The sequence below is a fragment of the Lynx rufus genome, unplaced genomic scaffold, assembly GCF_022079265.1.
Source record: "Lynx rufus isolate CCGP_SWC_20201006 ecotype Redwood Valley unplaced genomic scaffold, mLynRuf1.p SCAF_1, whole genome shotgun sequence".
Taxonomy (NCBI): domain Eukaryota; kingdom Metazoa; phylum Chordata; class Mammalia; order Carnivora; family Felidae; genus Lynx; species Lynx rufus.
In genome coordinates, this window is record NW_025814823.1 from 202,413,055 (window position 1) to 202,433,286 (window position 20,232).

General features: G+C 37.7%; 1 protein-coding gene across 3 annotated transcripts in view; it reads left to right on the forward strand.

Annotated features, from left to right (window-relative positions):
* EMB (embigin) overlaps positions 1-18,556 on the forward strand; it is a 54,691-nt gene extending 36,135 nt beyond the window's left edge. For 2 of the 3 annotated variants that reach the window (XM_047092814.1, XM_047092823.1), the window contains 7 exons: positions 1,977-2,160; positions 2,393-2,481; positions 10,844-10,971; positions 13,151-13,430; positions 14,461-14,494; positions 17,461-17,515; positions 18,142-18,556. In XM_047092814.1, the coding sequence (XP_046948770.1) occupies positions 1,977-2,160; positions 2,393-2,481; positions 10,844-10,971; positions 13,151-13,430; positions 14,461-14,494; positions 17,461-17,515; positions 18,142-18,159 (788 nt within the window). In that variant the 3' untranslated portion in view covers positions 18,160-18,556. The remainder of the gene's footprint in view (positions 1-1,976; positions 2,161-2,392; positions 2,482-10,843; positions 10,972-13,150; positions 13,431-14,460; positions 14,495-17,460; positions 17,516-18,141) is intronic. The other variant, XM_047092829.1, reaches the window with a different exon arrangement.
* The last annotated feature ends 1,676 nt before the right edge of the window (positions 18,557-20,232 follow it).

Sequence of the window (20,232 nt, forward strand, 5' to 3'; positions counted from 1 at the left end):
AATTCCGAGAGCAGTTATTTCAAGCTTGTGCTCACCAAGCACCTCACGCTACCTGTGCTAACTTTGCACCTGGTCATTGCTTAAGGAAGCATTTCTGTAAAGTTTTAAGTGGAATTAAAAGTTATGTTATGCTACTTAGGTTCTCTTTTTTTCCTTTCCACATTTTTGGCTCTGCGTTCTGCTTTTAGTGATACCACGCTACTGAGCATGAGATTGAGAAACATGTTTATATAAGGCAGTGCCCTCCCACAAACACAACACTTTACTTCCCTTTAAGAGTAACCAGGGGGCTGGGGCGCCTGGGTGGCGCAGTCGGTTAAGCGTCCGACTTCAGCCAGGTCACGATCTCACGGTCCATGAGTTCGAGCCCCGCATCGGGCTCTGGGCTGATGGCTCAGAGCCTGGAGCCTGTTTCCGATTCTGTGTCTCCCTCTCTCTCTGCCCCTCCCCCGTTCATGCTCTGTCTCTCTCTGTCCCAAAAATAAATAAACGTGGAAAAAAAAAATTTTTAATAAAAAAAAGAGTAACCAGGGGGCGCCTGGGTGGCGCAGTCGGTTAAGCGTCCGACTTCAGCCAGGTCGCGATCTCGCAGTCCGTGAGTTCAAGCCCCGCGTCAGGCTCTGGGCTGATGGCTCAGAGCCTGGAGCCTCTTTCCAATTCTGTGTCTCCCTCTCTCTCTGCCCTTCCCCCGTTCATGCTCTGTCTCTCTCTGTCCCAAAAATAAAAAAACGTTTAAAAAAAATTAAAAAAAAAAAAAAGAGTAACCAGCACTACTCAGTCACAGCCTTGGTACAGCCTTGGTTTTTAAAATTGTTTTATTACGCAGGTGTACATCCCTAAATATTATAGGTTGGTTTTAGTTCCTTTTCTAAAGGCGTGTTTTTAAAGTATCTTTTTATTTTTAGGTTCGTTTCTTTCCCTTTTCTAATTTATCAGTTGACAAAACCAGATCATTCGTCATGTAGAGTTTTCTCACACTCCAGATTTTGTTGATCATTTTCACGGGGTGCAGTGTAACATGTTTTTCCCATCCTCTATATTTCCTGTAAACTGGTAGATGGATCTAGAGACTTCGTTTCAGGACCCTCTCCCCCTTTATTTTATTTTATATTTTGGGACAAAAGTACAGCTTAGGTAGTGGGGTGTTCCTCCCCAAGGGACACACAATTCTGTGTTGGAGAGGGTTGCAGCAATTCATGCAAAATGCCCAGATCTGCAACATCATTGTGTCAGATTTCTAGAGTTTCTTCATTCATTTGCTGGATACCGATACATTCTTGTCAGAACTACAAAGAACATGATTCCTGAAAGGAGTCCCAACAGTTACTTCATTCTCTCCCTTAGGTTTCCTTTGTTTTTGCAGTTGAACTGTTTCTGTGCTATCAGCATAAAGCACTCCTTTATACAGTGCTCCTTCCCTATATCCTTGTCAGCTAGAGATTTTAAGATTAACATCATAGCCTTAGGCTTTTGCTATTCTGTCAATGTAACAAACCCTTTCTTCAGCTGTGACAATGAAAAAATTAATAATCTATGTTGACAGAGGAATAATTCTTCAAAGGAGTGTTACATTAAGAAACTATTGAGGCACCCGGGTGGCTCAGTCGGTCTGCATCTGACTTTGTCTCATTTCATGGTCTCATGGTTCATGGGTTTGAGCCCCACATCGGGCTCTGTGCTGACAGTTCAGAACCTGGAGCCTGCTTCAGATTCTGTCTCCCTCTTTTTCTGCTCCTCCCCCACTCATGCTCTGTCTCTCTCTCTCTCTCTCTCTCTCTCTCTCTCTCAAAACTAAGTAAACATTAAAAAAAAAGGTTGATAGAGCATTGTTATTGATTACTTAAAACTGCTATATATATATATATATATATATATATATATATATATATATATATATATATATATATATATATTGGGTCTCCCCTAAATGTAACTTTACAACTTTTTTTTTCTTGGTTTTCTTTTGTGGCTGATAGAGCATTCCAATGTACCGGTGGAAAAAAATATCACTTTAGAAAGACCTTCTAATATAGAACTCACATGCCAAATCACAATATCTAGGGGTGTGAATTCAGTAAATGTGACTTGGAAAAAAGGTGATGAACTACTTGAGAATTATCTCACCAATGCAACAGGATGCATCCTGTATGCCCAGTACATGTAAGTATATAAAATTTTAACCTGCATGGCTAGATGAAATTTGTTAACTTCTTAGCATTTTTGCTGACTGGGCATTCTTTCCTTTGCTGTCTCTTGAAAGTTATGCTAATGTTCTATTTTGCATATTTACGGGACTGTTTCTATTTTAGAATTTTGACTGAATGCTAAGTCTTTTTCAGTTTGATCAAGAAGTGTTTTGAGAACTAAGTCTATATTAATAAATTCTCTTTAGGTTTACCATCATTAATAGCAAACAAATGGGAAGCTATTCTTGTTTCTTTGGAGGAGAAAAGGAACAAAGAGGTACATTTAACTTCAAAGGTCAGTACTAATAATTTATAGAGTGATAATTTCAGCATTAAATTTTTAAAATTCTAAATATCCAAATATTTAACTTATCATTAAAGCACTAAACATAATGAGCTGAGAGAAAATCATATGCTTTTCACTGAATCCTAAGTTGTGACCTTAAAAATGGAGCTTTCCAGTCTTCCCAGTGGTAGACTTTGTGTTTCCCAATCGACTTGCCATCCAGCCTCCCTCCCCTAGATTAAAGCACAAATTTTAGTTTGAAAGATTGGGGTGCCAGGTTATTTGCAAGTCATAACAGTCTCTTGAGTTCATTTATTTTTTCATTTGCTTAGCCCACTAAACTCAGAGCTTTTATACTATCCCTCTAGGTATCTGTTATTGCACCCCTGGACTGTGAGAATGCGATCTGGTGTTATGTATCTATCAGTGGCTCCAGGACTTAGGGGTTTCAGGGATCCATAACATTTAAAAATAATATGGAGATGCACAAAGGGTTGCCTGTTTTTGGTCTCCTTAAATAAGGACACACTCCAGAATACAATCCATAGTACTCTCCTGTGGTACAAACAAAGGAAAATCAGAGTATTTTACTTTTACTATCATTAAACCAAAACCTTAAAGGTCTCAATCTCATAATAAAGACTGATCTTTGAGTTGGATAATTATCTTCATGAAAAACCCCTATTTTGTGATGGATTCGTGAACCACAATGTCCATGCTGGTATTTGGGAAATGTGGTCTGTTGCCATATTCACTATTTTGGGCTTTGCTTTACATTAATTTCCCAGGGTACATGAGAAATTGTTCTCTACTTTTCCTGAAAATTTTGAAGTCTGGCTAGCTGCTCTGACAAAATATGGATACCATCTCCAAAGCCCCATCAATAGCAGAATGGCCTGCTTCAGTTATTGTCCTGATTTAAGATAGTTTGCTCCTACAGCCCTCCCTATATTCCCTCTATACTCACAGATTTGTTTCCTTCATGTGGTTTTGTAAATGTTCCTACTCAGTAAATGTAATAAATCCTTGTGTTCGTGCAATTTGGTCTCTGCAAAGGCAGAAACTATTACCATCCTTTGATTATTTGATCATGGACATTCTCTCTTAACCTCTTTTCCTCTGTTTGCTTAATTTAATTTAGTAAAGGATAGATACACTGTACATTTCCTTCTCTTATTCCCTTCCTTCCCTTGTCTTTGTCTCTCCTTCCTCTTCCCCCTCACCCAGTCCCCTCTTCCCTTCCTTCCTTCCTTCCTTCCTAATGAGCTAAAAGAATATTAAACACATACGCATACACACAATCCTAGTAAACATTTTATTGAGTCTCCCTTCAATGTGTAAAGAAATCCTATAGTTTTGAGGAAATACTCATCAAATCTTCAGGCTTAAAATGATTCCAGGAGACTCAGTTTTAAAAATTGCTTTTCCCCTCTCCTAAATAGTACTGTTTTCTAAAAATATGTACTAGTGGGGTGCCTGGGTGGCTCAGTTGGTTAAGCGTCGGACTTCAGCTCAGGTCGTGATCTCATGGTTTGTGAGTTTGATCCCCGCATCAGGCTTTGTGCTCAGAGCCTGGAACCTGCTTCAGATTCTGTGTCTCCCTCTCTCTCTGTCTCTCCCCCACTCTCACTCTGTCTCTTTCTTTCTGTCTCAAAAATAAATAAACATTAAAAAAAAATAAAATAAAATAAATAAAAATATGTACTAGTAATGCCTGTTCAGAATTTAAATATTGAATATATTATGCTTTTTCCTATCAGCTCTCTTATAATAAATTACTTAAATTATTATTTAGTAGTGATTTCTCCTGCCTCTAATGTGAAGATGAACAGAAGCATTTTACTTTTCAATGTGCCAATACACTTAATGCTGAGTGTTCTTGGAGAAGGCCTCTGGATTCCATATCTATTTTGTGATATCTAGGCTAATTCTGGCTGGTCTCCGGAGCACCAACACAAGGCCTAGGTTTGAAATCAAATGCTTGAGGAATGCATAGAGCCACTGAATATTTACTATTTTTTTTTCTTTTTATAGTATTCTTAAGGTAGTTTAGTTCAGTTTATTAGTCTTTAATGCCCACTTATCATTAATGTAACTTTTAAGTATCTACTGTATCCTGCAAGTTATTTAGAAAATTAATAAGTTCGGGCTTTCCAGATCTTCTTTGGTAAAATAATAATTTCCTTTAATTCATCTAGATTGAATATTGCTTGGAGGAGAAATTGCATTTGATTACAATTTCAAGGCATCTGCAGAATAATTCATTCATATTAGTTATTATGTAGTTAGATCTGTAAGATACATATTTTTATAAATATCCTACTATATTTTGTCTCCACATGGCTTGTTTGTGGTTCTTCCTAAGAAGAAGGGTTATTTTTCCTTAGCAATGCTACAGCTGAGTGTGGTTGAAAAGGCTTTTTTATCCTCTATTTTAAATCCAGCCAAAAAACGCATTCTGCTATTGACTATATGAGTCAACTATAGGGTATGTGCCTGAGTCCTCAGAACAGTTCATCCGCAAAATCCCTGCTTTGGCCTTTATGGGAGCGGGTTGGTTTATTACCACAAGACTGTAAAAAGGCTTCAACATCACTGATTAGTATAAAGCAAACTTTGTGTGTTTGGCTGTTGATGCCGGTACAGGCGAGAGAGCAAAGTCATCCTGGAAGCTTGCAAGTGCTAATATGTCAGTGATTACTTTTCCCTCAAGAAAGATGAATGAGGGGCGCCTGGGTGGCGCAGTCGGTTGAGCGTCCGACTTCAGCCAGGTCACGATCTTGCGGTCCGTGGGTTCGAGCCCCGCGTCGGGCTCTGGGCTGATGGCTCAGAGCCTGGAGCCTGCTTCCGATTCTGTGTCTCCCTCTCTCTCTGCCCCTCCCCCGTTCATGCTCTGTCTCTCTCTGTCCCAAAAAATAAATGTTGAAAAAAAAAAAAATTAAAAAAAAAAAAAAAAAAAAAGAAAGATGAATGAATGCTGGTCTATGGTGTTCCTCGGCAGTGGGTCAAGTATTCCGACATAGTTGCTGAAAACTTCTACGATATTCATTAATGTTAAAATCTTGTAGTAGAAAGATGCAGAAATTTGGTTGGTGAAGGACAAGTAATAGCACATAGAACTTTTTAGAAGTCATGGTGAGATTTTAATAGTACCAAATACTGCAAAACCTGTCTTGGAGTGGCCATCTGCCTTTACTAGGAAGTTTCCAAGGAGTCAAAGTATGGAAGAGTAGCATAATAGAGTCAGTTGGAACTTCAGCTTCAAACCCTGGTGTTGAAGTCTAGTTAGCTATCTTCAAATATGGGAAAGGATCTTTTTCCTAATTTGATAATATCTTAATGTCTTTGAGCCCAAAATGACACAAGCTGATTTTTTTCTAGTCCATGAATATGCAAATATAAATCTCTCACCTTACAACTCCATTGGGCTTTTACTGTCACCAGGTACATGCCAGACTGCATCTTATTAGACATGAGTTTGAATTAGCAATTTTGCCATCTTCAAACTTGGGATTCTTCCATTCCCAAGACTCTCACCTGTCCTGCTTTATCCAAAGTTTCAGAAGGTCAACAGAACACATTTGACTACTGTATCACTGTCCTTTGCATAAGTATTTCCAAACATAAGTAGCAGCCCACAACCAACTGTGACCTCTGGAGAAGTTCAAACAAATTCATGTTTCCTGACCATAGTGCATTTTATTATTAGATCCATACTGCTGTTATCAGCCATATAAAGCATAGTAGAGCAATGGTTCATGTCCTCTTGGTCATGAGTCTAGGGGATAGTCAAGAAAACAGAGGAGATGAAAAGAAAATAGAATTTTGCTTTTGTTTCCCTGTAGCATCACTAAGTCACTGCACAGTTAGTTGTCTGCTGTCTGTACCCTGATCTTAGCATTTCATTGGAATGATTTAGCAGCAGAGCTGTATGTTCCTCACCCAAACCTCATAAAATATCCCAGATTTTCTTGAAAATCCCCTTTCAGCTACCAGTCATGCTTTCCAACCCTGTGCCTCTTAGAGGCCTACTGAAAAACAGTGTTTTTCTGCCATGTTTCTTCCCCCAAATGTTGCCTTTCTTCCACTTTTGATTCTTAGCTTACAGGTAGATTTCAATATTTTGATCTTATTTCAACACGGATTTTCCCAATGAAGCATGTCCTAATGAATTTCCAGAAAGAATCATGCTGAGGTTGAGAACCAGGAAAGGTATCTGGGATAGGTGATCAACAAACAAGGAAAGCAGAAACTGTGCCCTTGACTAGTGGCCAACACAACTGGTTTCAAAGTCTGCCTTCAAAGCAGTGTTTGTTTTGAGGCGAGCCTAGCCTAGCTCTAGAAGTAACTATAACAGAGCTGCACTACTGAAAAACAGTGCCAGATATATACATGTTGTACCTTTTCATGTGAAACTCAAGAAGTGTGGCTCTGCTTCATCTGAGGTTTGGAAGGAGCCTCGTGGCTTCCGAAAAGAATCCTTATTTTAGCCAAGATCAAATCTCTGCTTCATTTATAAGTCTTCAGTTGAGGCCTCACCTGAAGTAGGGTTGATCTTTCCAAGAGCTTCTGTGGTCTCATACTTCATTTAAGAATAAAGCCACACCAGGTGTTGGACATACTGGGATGAAGTATGATTAGGAAGTGATCTTGAATTGATAGATCGTGTTTTGTCAGAAGGCCCACAAATAACTTCATTCTCACTTGGTCCAGTCATTCCTTCTCACAGCAAAATCTCAAATAAGAAAATATACACAAAAAACGGATGGTCAAGCAAAGTAACAGTTTGTTATTGGCCAGTCTTGGCCACAAACCTTGCTGAAATTCTTGGAAGCCTATGCCACATGGAAGGCTTCTCTTTTCTCAGTTAGATTGTACTGACCTTCAACTAAAGCAGAGCCATATATTCCTTCTCAACCCAAGGTCCATTTGGTCTTTACTACCAAGACAAGAGTATATAGCCTCCTGAGCCGGAAAAAAACATGCTGAGCATGAGGCTATGGTATTTATGCTTCCAAATTTCTATCCCTGAAGAACAGGGCCTGATCAGTGCCCTGGACCATGACCAATACAGGATAATCCTCCTCTTTAGGACTGGGAAGCTGGAGGGCTGGATGGGAGAAGGGAACTTCTATTGAGGTCACCAGGGGCTTCAGTCCAGGTTTCTATAGCCACCAACTCCAGTGTCTAGTGAGGAAGCTGGATCTACCATAAGAAAAACAAAACAGAACAAAATGTTCTATGGTTCAGCATAATGTAGGCCTGTAACATCTTGACACTGAAAAGTATGGTCTTCTCAAGAATTAAAATACAGGCATGTTAATATCAGGACAGATGGTCAATCTATCCTCTTAGATCCTAGAGTTGCTTCCAGTTTTCTTATATTGGTTATTTTCCTACATTAGAGTGGGCTCTCCAAGTCTACGAATGAGCCCGGGGCGGGGGGGGGGGGTAGCCACAGACTTAGGACACTGAACAAAAGTGGTTTGACTTAATAGGACAGAACACTTATGCAAGGGACACACTCTACTTTTATTTTTAAAAAAGCACATGGACAGCAATTCTGTGATTTAAAAATTTAGGTCATAGATTATGTTAAAGTATTAGTTGCTTTATTCTGCTTTTTCTTGTGAAAACTAGTGTGTGGTAGATGGGCCCTTTTCTTTTTGTTCTTAGATTATATGTAGTATGTAAAATTATTCCATATATTCTTCCTGCTCCGTATACTACACAGGTTTGGAGACAAATTTTCTTTCTTTCTTTTTCTTTTTTTTTCTTTTTTTAATGTTTATTTATTTTTGAGAGAGAGAGAGAGAGAGACAGAGTGTGGGGGGGAGGGGGAGTGGAGAGAGAGGGAGACACAGAATCCGAAGCAGGCTTCAGGCTCTGAGCTGTCAGCATAGAGCCCGATGTGGGACTCAAACCCATGAACCGTGAGATCATGACCTGAGCTGAAGTCAGACGCTTAACTGACTGAGACACCCAGGCACCCTGACAAGATTTTCTTTTTAACTTTTTAACCTTTGAACTAATTTCATTCAAAGGAACAGTAATGAGGCACTCTGATTTAATTGTTTTAATTTATACTGAAATTGTAATCTTTATACAAACAAAATCTTATTTAATTGCTTTCACCAAGTACTTGAATGTGTGTGTCAAGCAGTAGAATTTGTTTTACAGCTTCACTCAGTTGTTTAATGTATGTTATTAAAGGATGGATTGGTGCCATCACCCACATCTCAAAGCTACTGTTTCTACATTCTTTTGGGTCTTGTTTCCTGTGAATTCATCCCTTGAATTTTTCATTATTTTACTTTGATAATCTCCTTTCTCACATGGGCTGGGTGGTCCATCAAGGACTCAGCTTGGAGGCTTTCCCCCATTTTGGAGTGTTTTTACAGGTCCCTACAGTTCTGAGGTATATTCAGATGAATTTCCAGTTTTCTTTTTTTATTCTAAGTCTTATTTCTTCTCTGTCCAAAATGACTACATGACCTAGAAATCATCCTCGTACATAATGATAATCTATCCTAGTAAGCTGGCAAATGACCACTATGTAGTAAGGCCATGGGCATTACAACTTGTAAGAAGGATCGGTTAAGAAAAGCAGAACTAGTGCATGATCAAGTTTGTGGTGTTTACTCTGTACCAAGTACTTTATGTTTTATGACCCCATACTTAATCCTCTACGACAACACTGCAGGATAGGTATGTCCTACCTATGTCCTCAACAGGAGTAACACTGAAACTGTAATTTTAATGTATGTATTTCCTGCACCCAAATCAATTCTTTGTCACATCATTGTCACATTGGGCTGACTTCCTTCAAACACTTAATGACTTGACCTTTGAAATGCACACATACTAACCACATATTAACTAAATATCCCTCAGCCTAATGGTGACCAATAAGGAGTGTGGGACACTAGTGGTCTCAATCAAAGGAATGCACAGAGTATCTCCTCTGGCTGGGATGTCTTCAATCAAGATAGTCATATATACTCACCTCTCTCCTCTCTCAGGAGCACCCTAGTGGAACCTTACTAGGTTTTCATATACTATTAGTGGGTGATTATAAATTCAGATAGGCAGTTCACATCTTTGTTTAATGTAAAATTGTAGACCATTCAGTTTCATAAAAACATGTTTCCTTAGTTATGAGGAGCGTGAGAACCATTGACTTATAGATTGCTCAGTTATCTTTCTTATGATTACGTAAAGCATTTATACTGTCATGGGTGACATATGTTCCTCTTATTTGCATCTCTTTTTTATTAGCAGTGCCTCATTCAACACTCTGCTGGTCAGCAGTCTTGATGAAGGAGAGGGTGATACGCACAATTGTATTTAGGCACAATTTAAACAATGAGGAATAAAGAAGACTCCCCACACCCATCATTGTAACATTAATCACCTAAGGACAGATTCTATAAAGAAAACCTATTCTCCAACCTATTTTTACCATTTCCCTGGTGATTATACAAGTTAGAATTTCTTTCCTAGTCATTAGTAATTATTTTCCCCTTCCTCATCTTTACAATTCATACATCCAGCAAGTGCCCAGTTATCTTTTATACTTTCTGTTGCCAAACAAAAAAGGGAAGAACAACACAAAACCAAAAATCTGCTCAAATGAGTAAAAGAAAAAATAAATAAATAAAAGTAATCTTTGTTGATCAGTCTACATCTCTAGTGTAAGTATATTCCATAATATATCCTTTGAGGTCAATAAGAAGAAACTGATTCCACCATGGAGCTGGTGGCTGTCTTTTTATTGCTTTGCCTATGTTCTTTTGTTTTAATTTTCTTTACCAAGTCATTCATGTCCTTAAAACTTAACATTTCTAAATTCAGTGTTCACTTTGATTCTGTTACCGGTGAGTAGTAAATTTCTTAGGAAATTTGTCCTACAAAACAAACAGACAAAAACAGAAAAAGAGTCATAAATAGGGACATCAAACTGGTGGTTGCCAGAGGGGTGGGGCGTGGTGGGGAAAATGGGCAAAATGGGTAAAGGGAAGTAGGAGGTACAGGGTTCCAGTTTCGGCGTGGAATGAAAGGTCCAGCATAGGGAATATAGTCTATGATACTGTAATAGTGTCGAATGGTGTTAGATGGTAACCACACATGTGGTAAGCATAACGTATAGACTTATCTGATCGCTGTGTGATGTACACCTGAAGCTAATGTAATATTGTGTGTCATCTGTGATCCAATTAAAAAATAAGTGGTTTCACGTTGTATGAAGCTAAAATTACATAAAGCAAATTATATTAATGAGAAAATGAAAGAAAGGAGAATTTGTCCTCAACTTGAATGAGTTTCCTTATTCAAACTCTTTCAGTAACATGTTTTTCTAAATATTTCTTAGTCCCTGAGATTCATGGAAAAAACAAACCATTGATCACTTACGTGGGGGATTCAACTGTCTTGATGTGTAAATGTCAACATTGCTCTCCTTTACATTGGACCTGGTACCATAGTAATGGGAGTGTGCAGGTAAGATCGTATTTCTTTGATCTGAAGAAAACAAAATGGAAACTTTTATTTCATAAATAATAAGATTACCAGCAGAATCAGAATTTCCAGGACCATTTGTACTTCTATTATCTTATTATTTAATATGTATTCATGAAGAAGAACAGTGATAAATGCCGTTGTCATTGAATGTTTTTAGCATATTACATTTTACATCTGAAGATACTCTTAATGTTCCATTAACTGGTACTTTGTTTCTTAGATTTAGCGACTTAATTTAAATTTTTTGAAAGGAAGTTATAATTCGCTTTTAGTTGATGAGTTTAGAAATGACCCTAACAAAAAGATTCTCTTCTCTTATCATCCCATGAAAGTATCTAGAAAAAGTAGACAGTTTTCTTTTTCAGCTTCTGTCTCTGGAAACATTTGTGATAGAATGCAACACAGTGGTGCCATTTGAGAAAAGAATAAAAATTTGGTAACTTAAACTTAGGTCTTGGGAGTGTCATTGGCCTTTCTTGGCCTTCCGGAATCCTAAGGGAAGCCAAAGACTTTACATTGCTGTTAAAGAATTAATGGCTGTTCAAAGAGCTGATAATAAGAAAAACATGAGCATTCAAAAAATCATTTCTCACTCTTTTTCTTCCTCCCAAATAGCCTCTAAGAGCAAGGAAATTTAGCACATTGTCCTCCAGGGGAACAACGTCTATTACTCTGCTACTAGTGAACAGTGAAATTAAAACAAGCTGTAATTCTAGGAGGGACAGCATGAGACAGTGTAGACCTTACAATGAAATACTAAATTCCTTCTTAGACAAAATTAATACTGCCATAGACTGTTGAAGAGAACCAGAGGAAGGACTTAAAAGGGAGAGTGTCTGATTCTGTGGTGGGTTTGATTTTTCAGAGAAAGCTCCAAGTCACTTAGGAGTAAATTTAAACCAGTCACATTTCTGCTTATCTTTTCATTGGTGATTAGGAAAGGCAATCATTTTGTGTGTGTAAATATTTTTTTAAGTATGTAAATTTATAAAGATAAGTATCAATTGTAGTACTTGAAATATATAGCCTGATTTATTTATGTATATGGGATACTAGTCAAAAACTAACCTAAATCTGATGACATTAAACTCTGAGGATGTAGTCTGTGCCTCTCTTCATTTGCTATCGTAATTTTCTCTCAATTTGGTCCTCAGCTTGGGTCATATAAGGATGTGAGGAAAGTGTAAGGAAGAGGGTGCAGGTCAAAACTTTAAGTCAAGTGTTCTTTTTCAAAATGTAGACAAACCATCTGCATCAGAGTCATCCGGGGTGCCTGTTAAACATGCCTTACTGTGATTCATCGGTTCTGAGTTAGAGAGGGTTTCATTTGAACGTCACAGGCAGCTCTGTGCACAAGGAGGCAGGTTGCTAAAATTTTGGCGGGGTGAGGGGTGCAAATAATAAACTCACAGACGATTCTTTATCAGATAACCTCTAAGAATATTTGTATGCAGATTAGCACTTATCAAGCAGGGCAGTTGAGTGGTAGTGCAGTGAAGGCATCAAATGGCCTGAGAATAAATTTTAATTTAAACGGATTAAATAAATCAGCTCCACAGCAGTTTCGTATGGCTCTTTAGAGGCTGGGGAAAATCCAGTGAATCCCAGAAGCCACCTTGCCTGATAAAGAAAGAAATTCAGATATGAGAAGACAGAAGGTGTGCAGGCAAGCACATTTACCAGACTCACAGAGGATTTCTACCCTTCCCTCTATGTCAGCTTCAAAGGCCTGAAGATTTCACCCTCAGTTCCAGTCTGAGGACCTCCCGGTGCCAGGGGCCAGTGATCTTCCTTTATACAAATGATCAGATTTAATAGCTTCATTAATTCATTAAGTTCAATAGTTGATTTGATGTATGCCTGCTCTTGGGAAGGAGGAAGTACTTTAAACAGCTAGTTAGGGCTTAGGACATGTAACCCAGATGGCTGGAATTTTTGTGTAATTTAAATTCTGATATTTACCCACGAGCACCTATACACTAGTTTCAAAGACTGAGTGCTTAGCACTTAAAATATCCCTTTCCTTTGCTACCTTTGAGAGAGCAAACTCTTGGACTCTGTTTCTATGCCTTATACCTTTTGCTCAAACTAGATTATTTAGGATGTGTATCTTTTATGCAATATGATAGGAATGGCTTTTAATGTCTCCTCATGTTAGGTTCCTATTGATGTTCAAATGAGCGAGAAGTATGCAATCAATAGAACAAATGCTAATGAAACAAGGCTGAAGATAATGCAACTTACAGAGGACAATCAGGGATCTTACTGGTGCCATGCAGTATTCCAATTAGGCGAGAGTGAAGAGCGTGTTCAACTTGTGGTGCTGAGTTACTTGGTGCCGCTCAAACCATTTCTTGGAATAGTTGTTGAGGTTGCTATTTTAGTGGCTGTTATTCTGCTTTGTGAAACATACACCCAAAAGAAAAAGAAGCACATAGGTAAGATTTCTTTTTTTTAGGTAATGTTCTCACGTTATGACTTAATACATTATAGTGGCTTTAGAGTTTGGGGGAAATGTCTAACTTTTGTTATTTGGAGTGGTATTTATGTTAATATTAATGGTGAAAGTACTATGAATTTATACTGATAGACTTTCTGTTTCAACTTCCTAAAATATTTTAGTATGAAAATATACTTTTTTCTCCCTTTTTCTTTGGTGTTACTGGTACCTAAACACCAATTAGGTGATACGTGGTTTGGTACTGGAATATTAGAAAGTCCCATCGTAGCTTAACATAGAAGATCTCAAAGACTGTCTTTCAGTTAGATAACACATTTTGAAATATTTTATCAAACATTCTGGAGTTCTTATAAAAGAGACATTTTCTGGTCAGTTTTCTATTTTTGTAGCATGTATCTTACAGATTACAGGGTGAGAAGCCAATGGTCCCCTAAGAAAATGTATCTTACATTCTATATACTTTTCTGATTTTGTACTAAATTTTTATTAACTTAAATAATTACAAATTAGTCAGCCCTATTTTGAAAATCCCAGACACTAGACTATGCCTGATCAGAGATTGGAGGAGGGGCGCCTGGATGGCTCAGTCAGTTGAGCATCTGACTTTGGCTCACATCATGATCTCACGGCTCGCGAGTTCGAGCCCCACGTTGGGCTCTGTGTTGACAGCTCAGAGCCAGGAGTCTGCTTCAGATTCTGTGTCCCTCTCTCTTTCTGCCCCTCCCTCACTCATGCTCTGTCTCTCTCTGTCTCTCTCTGTCTCTCTCTCAAGAATAAATAAAACATTAAAAAAAAATAAAAATTTTTAAAAATTGCAGTTGAGGTCTAGAGAGCAGGGAAAGGGGAGAACATGATCGATGGGCAAGTGTCTTGTGTGGTATATCTCTTTCATTCCAAAGAGAGAAGACTGCACAAATGTATTTTTAACTTGGGGAAAGTTGAATTCAACATACGTGATCTGTAAGAATAACAAACCAATCTTAATAAATTCTTCTTTTGCTACACAGATGATGGGAAAGAATTTGAACAAGTTGAACAGCTGTAAGTATTATTTTTTACAGATTAATTTTCACTTGAGTAAAATACAGACAAGTATGAAATTGAATATAAAAGTTTGCAGGTGAAAACAAAACCCACAAGTGTAACATTATGCAGGTGTTATTTTCTGTACACATCTGTGTTGTGGGGAGGCTTGCCTGCAAGGGAGCCTCCCCTCCTCCCTCCACCACTCACTTTTACCTCTCTGTGCTTCGGTTTTCTCCTGAACAAAATGGCTTTAATGATAGCATTTGTCATACAAGGCTTTTGGACCAAATGCTTAGCCTGGGCTTTGATGCACAGGGGTGTTCAATAACCATAAGGAAGTATTATTGTATAAAGTAGTATTTCTCAAACTTGGCTATATCTTTGGTTACTTAGGATGCTCCTTAAAAATACAGTTGCTCAGGGGGCGCCTGGGTGGCTCAGTCAGTTAAGCGTCCGACTTCAGCTTGGGTCATGATCTCACAGTTTGTGAGTTGGAGCCCCACATCGGGCTGTGTGCTGACAGCTCAGAGCCTGGAGCCTGCTTCCGATTCTGTGTCTCCCTCTCTCTCTGCCTCCCCCACTCACACCTGTCTCTCTCTCTGTCTCAAAAATAAACAAACAGGGGCGCCTGGGTGGCGCAGTCGGTTAAGCGTCCGACTTCAGCCAAGTCACGATCTCGCGGTCCGTGAGTTTGAGCCCCGCGTCAGGCTCTGGGCTGATGGCTCAGAGCCTGGAGCCTGTTTCTGATTCTGTGTCTCCCTCTCTCTCTGCCCCTCCCCCGTTCATGCTCTGTCTCTCTCTGTCCCAAAAATAAATAAACGTTGAAAAAAAAATTAAAAAAAAATAAAAATAAAAAAATAAACAAACATTAAACATTTTTTTAAAAAATACAGTTGCTCAGACTTGAGCAGTTTGCTCCTGGATCAAAACCTCTGGGATTGGTGCCTGGGCATCTCCATTTCTCTAAAATGTCGATCACTGATTCTGATTCTCTGTCATGTTGAAAATCACTGGCCTAGAATTTTATTAGTCACTACTTTTTGAGAGAACACCTATTGTGCCACAGGTTCTCTTACAGCCCCTTTGTTGAGAGTCAAGCCTGAAGATGGCAGAGAAGAAGATTATTAGGAAAGTAGCTTAGTGTGGCGAAGATGGGAGTTACTAGGTCCTCTAAACTGGAGGAGTGAACATGGAGTCCAGTGATAGATAGAGGTGCCCAAGTCTGGGATCCAAGATCTGAGTAACATAGCCAAGGTCTGGACCAGGAAAACGAGACCAGATTAAAGCAGCTGATAGAAACCTAGGAAATGGAAGGCCTAAGCAAATGTGACCAATACAGAATGGCACTGAAGTTTATCTTTGTCAGCCAACACAAGTTCTGAGGTGTGGTCTATAGCCATGGTTAGAGAGTGTGGGAGAGAGGTAGACCGCTGTCATTCAGATATTCGCAGACGTTATTCAGGTAGTTCTTTTTACTCTGTTCACATATGGTCAGTAAAATAAATTATGAACTTCTAAAGTAAGGACATGAAATAATTATATCAGGAGCTCTGTGCTCTGTAACCACAGATAGGAAGAAAACAAAACAAAATAGTGTTGTCTTAGCATAAACACTTACACTTGGAAGGAAGTTGCACCTCTTTCTGGAGAACTTGGATACCTTGTTTATACGGCTTTGAATGTTTTATCTTTTTGGTTCCCGCGTATTGATTCCCATTGTTATACTTGCAGTCATATAAAAACAAGACCATCATTCAGATACTTGAAACAGTTATAGACTTGCCTGAATTCTGTTCTTCCAGCTCAGCTGCCCCAGTGTTTCTAGCCATTCCCTTGTACTCACATTTGGAGGCTTTGTGGTTTGTGTAACACACACTCTGAAAGGATGACATCAGAAAAGCATGGAATAGACATCAATTCTCAATTTACTTTTCATGTATCTAGCTTACCCAGTTTAAAAAATATTCTTACAGTATTTTTGTCTAGAATACCCTAAGAATAATGTCAAACTGACTCAATATATAGTATAATGATTAACTTTCTTTTCTTTTATGGATAATTGGGATAGTGTACATAATTTTCTCTACCCTGTCCTGCTCATCTCCAGTTTATTTCAGTATCTTTAATTTTAATACAAGGGTCAAGGGCACTTGAATTCATTTGCAGTAACTTTTACCAATGTTCTTTTAGAATTTTTAGTTTAGAATTATCATTACATTTTATATATAATGTTTATATGTTTAGATGCCAGGGAGAGTCATAGAGTTCCTTGATGAAAATAAATCTTAAAAACAGTACTACGTGCGTAACATCAAAACAAGCTAATCACTTCATGTATTTCAATGAGGAGCTCATTCATTTATCTGATCCACTCATATGTTTAATGCATACACCCCTCCCCCAAATTTTGCTTAGGTGGTTGAATTTACTATCTGGTGGTAACAGCTTAATGAGCTCAGGCCTGCCTGAAAGACCTAGAAGGGTGTTCTTATGCACTCTTGTTACCTTGTTTAGTCATTCTTGCCTTTAAGAATCTGAAGCCTATATTTGTGGTCTTGCCCTGACGCACATCGGGTAGACAGAGAACCGTGTGTAACATCTAATTGTAATAAACATGTTAGATTACAGCACCCGTCTCTTATGTGTTGGCTGAATTTCTGATTGGCTGTTATCTTGCAGGCCTCAAAACAGCACACAAGTTATAGTCATATACCCAAGTCCTCACTCATGTTGGGCGAGAAGCAGTTCTCCCTCTGCATAAAATAAACGGGACTTGGTTACGGTCATCTGTGGCAATAGTTCTTCTCTAAGCAATGGTATAAAAACAAAATCAACATTATGAGTAAAACGTTTTTAGGAAAAATGAATTGTCTGTATTGACCTTTTACATTTTAACCTGATGGCCACGGTATAGATGGTATACTGACTTGATTTTATGTAATGTAAATATCTAGTGGTTTTCTTTTTTGTTTTCTATACAGAAAATCAGACGATACCAATGGTGTAGAAAATAATGCCCCCAGGCACAGAAAAAATGTAAGTTACTTCCAAAGGATATTCCAAATAAAAGGAAAAACTCATATACACAGACTCTTATTCCAGCTACACTTTTTAGTTTCATACAAGACCTAATCATTTACTATGTGCTTGAATATGCTTGTTTACAATATTATAGAAGAAAATTTATAGTTCTGCAAGAATAAATGACATCTTTTTTCTACCATAGAACATGCAGCAACAAACCTAAAAGTAAATCTGTTGCACTGTGTGTGTGTGTATATATATATATATATATATATATATATATATATATATATATATATATATCACCACAGGCTAGCTAGTTCCTTTTACTACTTTTCATATAGTCTTATTTTTTTTTTCTATCATAGGTTTTTTGGATCTTCCTCTTTTATTCTCATATACTGCCATATATTTGGTGCTGTGAACAAATCCATATTAGCTTATTTTCTTTACTGATTAGAATCCAAATTTTCATAGTTCATCAACATTTTTTCCACAGTATTTAGGATGGATACTGTTGGTTTTGGCAGTGGTTTGGATCACTCCTTGCTAGCACTTTTTGCTTTGCTAGAGTGATAAGTAGTTCTAGAATGATTAGGACATGCTAATTATGTTTCATTATGCTTTATTTAACTCAGGAATCCGTGAGCCAATGAAAGTGAAACATCGTGTCAAGAGTCATGGGAACATGTGCAGTTTGTATTTCAGCTTTATTTATGCTTCCTATTAAGAACATCTGAATTTTTATTTTTAAAAGGATGAAAAGTTTATGCAATATATTGCTCAGCAGTAGCTTTGTAATAATATATGTATGTGGGATCTAAAGATATATTTTCAGTCTGCAGTTATTTTTACATTAAAGCAAGGTAAATTATATTAAATATGTTCTATGAGCTATAACCTAGGATAATTAATCTCATCCTGGTCATCAAGGGATGCACAGAACAGATACCAGCAAAACCAGTTAATACTACACAGAACTAATGTCATTCAAGACCTGTTTATAACCAAAGAATTCATTAAAGAGAAAATCTTTGCCATTTGCCTTAAAAAGTTGTTTTTTTTCTAATCATGCTTACTACGTATACAAATATTTGTAATAATTTTCATGTAAGGTTCATCCTCTGTCACACTGGAAAAAAACCATCTTCACTAGGAAATGAATACTTTCTGCCTTTGCTAACAATTCACTATCGCCACAAGAAAAACATACTTTTCCTCCACAAATAGCAGTTTAAGGCAAGGAAATATAACCATACACTTGCCCCAAATCTCCCATCACCACAAAAAAAGCCCATTTCCCAACCTTTGTTTCACTCCTCTCCACTGCTTTCAGACACCAGGCAAAAGTGACTCTTAGTCTTTATGTGGAGCATTTTTTAAATGCCATGGGTTTGGGATTTCGTAAGTTACACGTGGGCTGATGCTGTAGGATATAGGTCCATATAGTCATAATATAGCACTGCTACAGGGTTCTGTATAAGCACTGCTTCTGTGGTTCATGGTTTCCTGGTATCTTTGACTTGGTACCTGGTGCCCTGATACTCATGGGTAGCTAAATATCTAAAAAGGCTTTGCTAGTGCTTTCTAGTCATGATTCCTTTGTTTGAAACCCAGAGGTACTAAAGTATCTCTTCTCTGTTGTTGTGAATGCCGTAGACTTTTCTTCAAAATTAGAATGGTTCCAATGGTGTGTATAACTGAAATATTTCATAAAATCACTTTAACTAAATCAAATGAAATAGATCATGAAAAATTGTCAGTGGCTTTGAGTGGACTATTAAAATCATACTGCAGGATACTAGACTGTGTTGAAGACGATGGTGTGAAGCCTCAGTGTCCCTAGTGCTGGTGGGTCCAGTATAGCAGCCATCAGAACAAGCAGAAGCCAAGAGGGAAGAGTTGGTATGGTGACAAGAAACCCATGATTTTTGGTGACTAGGAGACTCACATTTGGAGAAGAGGAGTTCAGTGATTGGTAATAATAATAATAATAATAATAATAATAATAATAACTTCTAGAAATTTACATTGTGTCCTGGCTGAGAAAATAATAAAATTGTGTTAATGAAAATTGGAGTTTATATGGCATCTTAACTAATGTTAAAAGCATGACTAATAGGAGTAATACACATAAAGTTGTGACTTAGAAGCTGCTCATTGTTTTGTTGCAGAGTATTTTGTGTAAAGCATGTTAACTACACATACACGTTTTATTGAACTAGATATCCCTTAAGTAATGGCAGATTTTATTTCGTTCTTAGTCTCAGAGCCATAAGCCTTGCATTGTTTTGGTTTAATTCAGTATTTGATAAAATTCTCTTGGATGGTATCTATATGATGGCAGACAACCAATCAGGTCACTTAATTAATATAAACAATTTGAATTCAGTGAAAAATGAGACCTATTATTTGACTAAGTACAATTCAAAATGGTGTATTTATGATTGGTATATACAAAACAATTTGTAGCTCGTAGGCAGTACGCATCCTTACGTTTTGCAACACTATTTAGGCTAAGATATTTTTCAAGCGAGAAAAATTGCTGCCCCTTGGTAATCTGAAATGTTTAAATAGTAAGTTGAATTTTTAAGGGTCAATGCTTGCTATTTTTCCTAGCAAAGGCAATTCATTTCAGTGACTTTAAGCAGAAAAAGTACTCAGAAAATTAAAGTTGAGTTTTGGCTTTTTAGATCCTCTCTGGAAGAACTTCTGGAAAATTACTTCAG